The sequence below is a fragment of the Scylla paramamosain genome, chromosome 10 (genome assembly GCF_035594125.1).
Source record: "Scylla paramamosain isolate STU-SP2022 chromosome 10, ASM3559412v1, whole genome shotgun sequence".
NCBI lineage: Eukaryota > Metazoa > Arthropoda > Malacostraca > Decapoda > Portunidae > Scylla > Scylla paramamosain.
This window is the reverse complement of record NC_087160.1, coordinates 9,522,501-9,532,500: the sequence shown is the minus strand read 5'-3', so window position 1 is coordinate 9,532,500 and position 10,000 is coordinate 9,522,501. Positions and strand designations below refer to the sequence as shown.

At 45.9% G+C, this 10,000-nt stretch overlaps 1 protein-coding gene across 1 annotated transcript in view; it reads right to left on the bottom strand.

Moving 5' to 3' along the window:
* LOC135104023 (transient-receptor-potential-like protein) overlaps nucleotides 1–10,000 on the bottom strand; it is a 51,239-nt gene that overhangs the window by 18,191 nt on the left and 23,048 nt on the right. The window contains 5 exon segments of the mRNA XM_064010887.1: nucleotides 334–459; nucleotides 678–850; nucleotides 6,199–6,307; nucleotides 7,242–7,348; nucleotides 9,314–9,524. Of these exon segments, the coding sequence (XP_063866957.1) occupies nucleotides 334–459; nucleotides 678–850; nucleotides 6,199–6,307; nucleotides 7,242–7,348; nucleotides 9,314–9,524 (726 nt within the window).

Below are 10,000 nucleotides of genomic sequence, written 5' to 3'. Positions count from 1 at the left end.
ATCTTTACTGTTTGTTTTTAATTTATATCCCTCTTTCATAGCTGCGCTGTATACCTTCCCCTTTATTCTCTCTCTCTCTCTCTCTCTCTCTCTCTCTCTCTCTCTCTCTCTCTCTCTCTCTCTCTCTCTCTCTCTCTCTCTCTCTCATATTTCACCAATACCTTCCACGAAACATTTCCATTCGCTCTCCTGCATCCCTATACCTCCTTCCTCTCCCTCCCTCCTCTCCCTTCCTCCTCTCCCTCCCTTCCTCCATGCCTTTCCCACCTGCATACCTCACCCTTTCCCTCCTCTACTCCTTTGCTCGCTCCCATGCTGCCTCCGTTGCCTCACCTCCTGCGTGGAGCGGCATTGGTGGAGCAGCTCGCAGGTATACTTCTTACATTGCTCGCTCAGCTCCAGATATGTGTCCTTGAACTCATTCTCCACTCTGGCCAGCCTCTCCAGCTCCCACTATAACTGGAGAGAGAGAGAGAGAGAGGAGAGAGAGAGAGAGAGAGGAGAGAGAGAGAGAGAGAGAGAGAGAGAGAGAGAGAGAGAGAGAGAGAGAAACATGCTGTGGTTACATAGTGAGAAAAAATAAAAGAAAACGTTGCATCATCTTAGAAAACGTAGAAAAAAATTGCAGGGTAGACGGATGAAAAATAACACATATACGCTTTTCTGCACCTCCTTACTTTAAAGGCTGCCAGTATGGGGTCCTCGGTGGTGAGGGATATCCAGGCAGGGGAGGCGAGGGCGCGGTAGGTGTGGATGCGGCGGAGGGAGTACCGCAAGGAGTCTGCGTGGAAACATTCTGTGCACTGGCGGCAGGAGCAGGAGAGCGGGTGGGGCTTGTCGATGTAGGCGCCTGACGGAGGTAAAGGTGTGGTGGTGAGGGAGAGAAAAGGCACGTAGGTAGTAGTATGGCTTTTAGGAAAATGAGGATAATATTAGTAAAAGAAAAGAGACTGCCACTTGTAAGGGCAATGATGTATAGGGAGATAAATGAAAAGCAGAATGAGGGTGAGGTGTAAAAAAAAAAAAAAAAAAGGAAGGGACAGAGAGAAATCAAGAATGTAAAAAGTAAACAAAATATATAATTATGATAATAAATAAGTAAAATATAAATAAAAAAAAACGTTAATGGTTAATAGTTAGTGATATGATGTTCAAGTAATAATTACAACTATAATGATAACACTAATAATAGTAGTAGTAGTAACAAGTGAGGGAAAAGCAGCAGCGTTAAGGGAGTGAAAGGTAAGGAGTATATGGATGTGATGAAATAGGACCATAGAAAGGATAAAGGGTTAGTAAAGTGGCGTAGATAATTAATTATGGATCTAAAAATATATAGAAGAAAGAAAGAACAACTCACGTGGGGAAGAGCAATGGCGTAGAGGGAGTGGTGTGACAAGGGGCACTAGGGGGTGGTGAAATAAGAGTACAGGGAGAGACAGATGAGGAGACGAGCGTGTCAATAATACGGCATTTACTAGAAAAAAAAGGGGAGGGACAGGCAGTCACTTGGTAACGGCTCGACGACTTGGAGGGAGTGAACGATAACGAAGTGAAGTGGGGGTTGAGATGGCCGAAAGGATTATATTTAATTTTATTTTTTCCGTTGTTTACAGAATTATCAGTCAGCTGTTCATCTTGTCGAACCTTAACATCAGCAAACCACGGAGCTAGAAGAACTACTTATCGCTATATCTCTCTGTGTCCTTGGTCTCATGTATGCTGTAATCGCAACTACTTTTTAATACGTCGCCCTTGGGTACTAAGTAACTACTGCGTTGCATCCACCGGAAATAAAAAAAAAATGTGTAGAGAGGAAAGCAGCGATATTGGAAGTAAGTGGACAAAAAAAAAAAAATATCGAGACAGAAGGTAGAGTAATAACCCAGATGGATCGAGGTTGGAGAGAGTGAGGAGAAAGATGCCGAAAAATACTAAGACATGAACGAGAGAGCGAGTAAGTAATGGAAAGGGGAACGACAAGGAGAGATCACAAAAGAAGTGTGACTCGAAGGGAGAGGAGGGGAAATCATGAAGGAATAGGAGCGTGAGACAAGACACTGGAAAAAGGCTATAAGAAAAAAAGTGACAAAGAAGAAAAGGAGAGAGAGAGAGAGAGAGAGAGAGAGAGAGAGAGAGAGAGAGAGAGAGAGAGAGAGAGAGAGAGAGAGAGAGAGAGAGAGAGAGAGAGAGAGATAAGCAGCCAATGGGTAGTACTCGAGGAAATAGTAGTTCGTGGAAAGATTTCTTCCAGTTTAGGAGCACCTGTGAAGTATGAGGTTGTTTCCAGGTACGTGCAGCGCTGAGGATCACCTGTTTCTCACACCGTTATCCTCGTTCTTCCCTTAACTACACAGCCGTACACGAACGTTGAACTCGCGTACCAGGGGAAAAAAAAAAAAAAAAAACTGAACTCTTTCACGCCTCACACCTACATCGTCACCCCACAACCCATATACTCACCATCAAAGTCCCCTAGTACGCCCTACCCACCCAACGCACCACGTTCTTTGGGTTGACTTGCACGTATATGTCTACCCATTTTCTTATATTCCATTGCACAGACTACCAAGTACCATATTTTACAGTCCTCTTCCCTACACACCCACTTATTCACGCAGCCCTAGCCACGCCAACACCCACCTGACCCCTCTAGCCGCACGGCCACACTACATTGAGTCGGTCTATCGCAGCAATGCGCGCCGTCTCATCCACTAATGCACCGGGAGGGCTCCGGGAGGGGGGTGTCATTTGCTGCCTCGTTGTATCGGGTTCTTGCTTTAATATGTTGGTGCACGAGCCCTCTAACGTTATGTACCTGTTTTATCCACGGGGTGTATAAAAGAAAGTTATCATTGCGTGCTCCTGCAGATTATACGGTTCATGCATTTTGTTTGCTTGAATGCTCGTATCCCGGTGATGTAGATTGAGGGCGACGTTTTTTCTTCGTTTTTTTTTTTTCTTTTTCCTTCTTTAACTGAGTGCAGGATTATCAGTGTTGGTATTCAGTAATTGAGGAATAAAAATATGAAGTCGGAAAGGTCGCGTTTAAATCTGCGCGGTCCTGGAGCGGCAGGGAGGCAGCCAATCATGGAGAGAGCAAGACGTTCCAATAATTTTTGTGACTGCCGAGCATCACTTCGGATTGTGAGGCAATAAACCAGTGCGCTATGTACAGGAACGGTTTATTTCAGGCCTGAAATAATTTCACCTAATTGTGTACGGACTGTTCGTAGTTTAAGTGTCTCTAGTCGAGAAAATTCTACTCTTGGTAATTTTTTGAACACTAAAATATTAGCCTACTGTTTCTCTAGGATTATTATATAAATACTTATTTAGGCTTGCAGACTTATTAGTACTTCATTAAATATTACGTAAAATACTCTACCGCTGTTTAATGAACAAAGATGTATTGAATATGTGATATTTTGTCGAGTCAGCGAGCCGCGTACTGCTGTCTGGTGAGTCGTGTCTCGCCCAGCTCGGGGAAGTGATTGGGATCCCCAGTCTCCATCATGACTTACTGGGTGTGGTTCACGAAGTTCCGTGATACTTTATTTATTTATCTAATTTGTGTTTGTGTGCTTGTGTGCGTGAGTGTCCGTCGGTGTGTATCATGTGCCAAACATCTTCCTGGAAGAAGTGTGAAAGTGTGGGAAGCGCCGTGCCTGGACAAAACGCAGCCTCTTGAGACGAAGTTGAAAAGTGCAACTCTGTGAAAGGAACTTTGCCGCTTCCTCCGGTCCCACGCAGAGAAGAACGAGGCGGATGAGGAGGAAAAGTGAAACAGAATACCAGCTGCAGGACTGACCAAGAAGAAAAGGAACCAGTGATCATTTCCAAGGTTTGTGAGTTTACTAGTTTAGTGTTATTTTTCTATTTGTCATGTAATGGCGGACGGCTTCAGTCTCGGCTGTGCGTGATTCGATCTAGTGATTGAACCCTCGATACTGGTTCAGGTTCACTAGGGAAATGCTCAGAGGCTTTTCGAAGCTTCACTCAACTGTATGAAGGACGTGATGGAAGTTTGAAAAGAGAGAGAGAGAGAGAGAGAGCAATCGTCACAGTTCCTTCCTTTCCGGCTGCTGTCTTCCTTCCCTCCCGCCCATGGTAACCTATTAAAACCTCTTTCACTCATCCTCATCCACTTCCCTCCTTCCCTTTTCACTCTACTCCCTACCCCTTATTGTCCTCCCTCCTACCACCTTGTCATTCCCTCTGTTTCACACCTTTCCTCCTGAGTCTTGTCTTCCTTCCCACCTTTCCACTCCTCCTGTCGCTTTCCTTCCCCACCTTCTCTCATTACCTCCCCCACTACCTTTAATTTCTTAACTTTCCTTCCTTCCCTGCCTCTCCTCACTCCCTCCCTGCCTCCTTTCCTTCCTCCCTTCCTTTTTTTTTCTTTCCTTCCGTTTTCCCTCCGTCCACTTCCTTTCCCCACCCTCTCCTTCCTCCCTTTTACTGACCTCTTTCCTCCTGTCTTTCCCCATTTCCTCCTTCACTCTCCAAGCACACCCTTCTCCCATAACATCCCTCAGTGCTGGTGTAACACTACTACTACTACTACACCTTGTAACAACCAACATCTTTTCTGCACCCTTTAACACTTTTTTTTTCCTCCATATACCCTTCGTACTACATCACTCCTATTTACTGCACACCTTCCGAGACTTATCCTCACTTCAGACAAACACTGCACATTAGAGTCCTCATCCTACAGTCCTACACCCTTTAAAACTTTTCTGTTGTTCTGGTTTATCATGCATTGTCATACACGCATTCCTTCACTTTATACTTGACGCATCCTTCTGGTGTTCCTTCCTCTTGTTAATATCGGCCTTAACTTTTTTTTTTTTTTTTGTCTTCCCAAATAACTGTTTCTCTCCCTTCCCCACACACCTGCCGCCGCCTGCCAAGACCATTTTTTCGCCTCATGTTGCCCTTCATCCACCTTTCCGACTCGTTAGCGTCATTTCCGTAATTTTTTCGTCTGGCACTCATTTGCATTCTTCTCGAGACTTTTCCATAACCATTTTCCATCGCCTTGTTTTTTTCTCTCTTTCTCTCTCTCTCTTGGGGGGACGGATGCTATTTTTTTTTCCTTCCAATCTTTTGTATTTTGTTTTTGTGTTCATGTTTATACCAGTTTAATGTTTTGGTTCGTTTTTATTTGCCATATTTGCATTTTTTTTTCATTGCTTTATTCATATTTATTTCCGTTCTTCTTTTATTTTTATTTATTTTTTTTTACATTACTTAGGGATTTTACTCACTTTTTCGCTATTTTATCTTCCTCTTGTTGGCTTTTGATTCCTTCCATTCACTGCCTCACTTTTCCCCCCTCCCTTCTATTTCCCTCGCTTATGTTTTGTTTTCCCTCCCTCAAGTGCCCCCCTTACCACTCCAGTCCGATCCACTCCCTGCTTATATCTCAATATGACATTTTCTCAAACTCCACAATCTTATACAACGCTCTTTTAACAAACCACTTTCTTTGTTATGGACATCCCTTTGTCTTCCACCTGCAACCACACCCTTCCCTGCAGCGCTGTCCCCTTTTCCACAAAACATCTTTTCTTGTCTCCACCGCAGCGCCCTGTATCCCCTCCCTCTAGCACCCTTCAGGTACCTTTCTGCATCCACCCCTCCTTTTTCTAACCACCACGCCTCTAACTTACTTTCTCCATTTCTTGTAACACTCTTCTTGTCCGTTAGCAAACCCTTTTTCGCCATCTAATACTTTATTTTTTTTTCTGTACACCAGCGGTCTTTTCCAGTACTTCTAATAGTTACTTTCCACTTCTAAGTAGAAATTTTTTCTATTACACTTGCACCCTTTACTAGTACCTGATAAATTTTCCCTCTTAACACTTTGTTAACATCCGGTATCTACCATCTTTCCTATAATATCTCTCCACCAGCACCGAAAACTTTCCTCCTGCACTGCTAACACTCGTCCTCTCCATCAGCATCCTTTCCCTAGTACTCATTCACCTCCTCTGAACAGCCTCGCCACCAGCACTTTTTTCAGCACCCAGTACTTAACCTTCTCTCTTCTAACGCCTCACCACCACCGCCACCACCCAAAACTTACCTCCTGCTCTCCTAACACTCCTTCTTTCTACCAACATCCTTTTCTCAGCACCCGTTACTCCACCTTTTCTCTCCCCTCTAACGCCTTCACCGCTGCACACCCACCTCGTGACAAAAAGAGCTGTAGGATCTCGAACTGGTTGCAGTGCGCGGCGAGAATGATAGGCGAGATGTTTGGGTCGAAGTCACTCGATTCCTCGCCCCCTGCCCTCACCTGAAATGTGGGGAAGACGGAACGTGAAGCAGGGAGGGGAGGAGCAAGAGTTGTGAGGAGGATTGATGGTGCAGTGGGAAGATAATTAGGAGAGTTGGGAGGAAGAATAGGAAAGGGGTAAGGGAGAAGGGAAGGTAGGCGTCAGTCATGTGGGATTGTGTAAGGGAGAGGAAGGAAGGGAAGCAGGGAGGGGGAACATTAAACTTGTAATGTAAATGTATAACGTTGCTTTGGGGGAACAACACACACACACACACACACACACACACACACACACACACACACACACACACACACACACACACACACACACACACACACTGATTAGTGTCAAATTATTGTCCATAAAACAACAACAGAGGTAATATTACAGTTATGGACCATATTTTCATAGAATCATTAAACACACACACACACACACACACACACACACACACACACAACACACGCATGCATAGTTGAAATTCTGACATGCAATTCCGGGCAGCCTCGTGCACGGGTTCACCGTCGCACGAAGCCTACAAGTTGAGACCGCCACGGCAAACCCTGGGAGCCCCGCGGGATTCGGAGCTCTGAGCCTCCAACTTCAAGGCGAGAGGGACGCCAGCCGCGACTCTCCCCAGGCCGTGTCTCCCCTCACTAAAACTGACTCGAACAGGCCAACGTTCTCTCTCTCTCTCTCTCTCTCTCTCCTCTCTCTCTCTCTCATCACGACCCCGCATAGAGCTTCCCCCCCACTCTGACAACCTGCCCTTGACTACATTTTCCCGCCCCAGTTTAAACCAATTAGGAAATATTAATATGTTCTCGACTTGGGAAAACTGACTAACGAAGGCAGGAGCGCAGGCAAACCTTCACTGCCACTACCACCGCCACCACTACTACTCCTACTCCTACTACTAGTACCACCACTACTACTACTACACGTACGCACCTTGACCCAGTCGTTGGCGAGCATTTCAGGGGTGATGCTTGGGTGGTTGATCAACATCTCTACAATCTTATACACACCCTCCGTGATGGCGTACAGCAGCGCATCCCCTATGTAAGTGTGTGTGTGTGTCCCAGCCAGCGCCAACACCAGGCAGCCACGCACACGGCAGGGAGGAAGAGGGAGCGGGAGGAGGGAGAAACCTCATTAGTATGGTAATGGGTCCCAGAGACGCGTCATTAGAGAGTTATGGCGGGGGTAATGGGGGATAGTTTGGTGGAAATCTGTGTATGGGCGATAGATACTTGATGGGGACTTCCTTCAATGGTAATAAACGATTCAAGGAAGGGGTACTGAAGGGAGAAATTAATGGGGGAGGAGTTAAGGGGTTACTGGACAGGTAAGGGGAGATGGGAGGTGATGGATATGGGGTGAGTTATGAAAGAGAAAGGACAGAGGTAAGGGGGAAGGATGATGGATGAGAGCGAGGGAGGGAGGGAGACTAGGTGAGGAGTGAGGAAGTGAGGAAAATGTTTGGTAGATTACAACCCAATTTCGGTATTAATGGTGATGGAGAGAGAGAGAGAGAGAGAGAGAGAGAGAGAGAGAGAGAGAGAGAGAGAGAGAGAGAGAGAGAGAGAGAGAGAGAGAGAGAGAGAGGACAACAACACTACGTACACGAAACGAAAAAAGGTAATGAAATTTGGACTTTCACAAAACTCGTTGTGCAAACACACACACACACACACACACACACACACACACACACACACACACACACACACACATACACACACACACACAGAAAGGTGGAGCGACAGTCACGCTCGCACAGAGATCAGGAACCCTTGCTGGCACTTCTGCAGGAACTCCACCTGAACGCGGCTTAAAGTGGAGTGACGGCGGGAGAGAGAGAGAGAGAGAGAGAGAGAGAGAGAGAGAGAGAGAGAGAGAGAGAGAGAGAGAGAGAGAGAGAGAGAGATAGGAGCAGTCAGTCAGGAATCGTTTAGAGTTCTTTACTTGAAAACTCTCCGTCACTTCACTTCACTTCACTATTATCCTCTTTTATCGCTCATTTCATTCCAGTTCACTCCTCCTCGCTTCATTTCACGACTGACTCTTTCCGTCCTGCACAAGATGAACCACAAACCTCATTACTTCCTTAATCTTGCGTTCACCTCGTCCTCTGCACGTCGCACTCCTTGGGGGAGCACAAAATTCACTAATTAATTCGCCAATCTTTACGCTGAGGTGAGAAAACAAGAGATTGCTGAGGTCTGGATTCTCTCTTGCCTCGCCTTTGAATTAATTTTTGGCTAAACTAGCTCCTCTCTCGGTTCTCCCTCTCCTTTTACCTGGCTCGCTTGTACCTGCTCCACCTTTCTCTCCCTTTCCCATGAGAGGCCAAGAACAAGAACGTGCCAGGAGGGAAGTCGTGCATTTTTTTATTTTTATTTCCCACACTGGACGACTAAGAGTTATGAAGACTCAGTACAAAAGAAGGAAAAAGTAAAGGAGAACAGTCCAGGGAAAATGAGGAAGAGTAAGAGAAATACGTAACTCACACTCACTCACGCTCTCTTGAAGAAAAATGAGGAGAGGGAAGAAGGAATACACACACACACACACACACACACACACACACACACACACACACACACACACACACACACACACACACACACACACACACACCAGAAAAAGAGATTAAAAGACACTAAGAAGAAGAGAAGATTCACCCGAGGGACAAAATCTCACACACGCGTTCATTAACTCTTAAAAGGAAAACGAAACCAAACGCAGCGAACAAAGACAAAAGACAAGAGCGGCGAAAGAAAGAAAAGATAGAGAGAGAGAAAAAAAAAAGCTAGACACTGGAGGAAGACGCTCATAGCTAACTTTCCACACACTACTAAAACACGAAAAGAGAGAGAGAGAGAGAGAGAGAGAGAGAGAGAGAGAGAGAGAGAGAGAGAGAGAGAGAGAGAGAGAGAGAGAGAGAGAGAGAGAGAGAGAGAGAGAGAATCAGCATCCCACGTACAAGATCCTGGTGAACGAAATCTTGCACACCTCACCTATCTTCACGTTCTCCTGTAAAAGCAGAAGTTCCACGATCTCCACGTTCTCATTGTCCACGGCGATCTGGATGGCGGAGCGGCCCAGGATGTCGGTGCAGTTGACGTTGACAGCTGAGGGCGGCGAGAGGCAGCGCATCATCGTGTGCTTATCGCCGCGCTCCGCAGCCTCCAGGAACACACGCTCCTTGGGGTCCATCATGTGGCCGTCCTGTAGGGGAGACGTGAGGAGGTGATGTGGCTGACGTGGTGACTATGTGTGTGTGTGTGTGTGTGTGTGTGTGTGTGTGTGTGTGTGTTGCAGGCAGGTGCTAATCATCTTTACTGCATTTACAGGCATATGCATTAATTTACTGTATCTGCTCCTAAATGACGCAAGATAATGACTGAATCCACCCACATAACCCAAGTAACCGTGACGAGAAAACTGTTAGCTATCTTAGTGTGTGTGTGTGTGTGTGTGTGTGTGTGTGTGTGTGTGTGTGTGTGTGTGTGTGTGTGTGTGGAGCATATTAAGTATATTAAGCAATTGATATAAAAGGTCAGGTGATCTTGCTTGCACAGCTGGAAAGTACATAGCAATAAAAGTGAATGATACACATGATAAAAAGGTACAAGACTCGATACCCTCAGTGAGGCAGCCAAGTGCGGGTATGCAGCAGTGGGGCTTGTGGGTACTCACTCCCC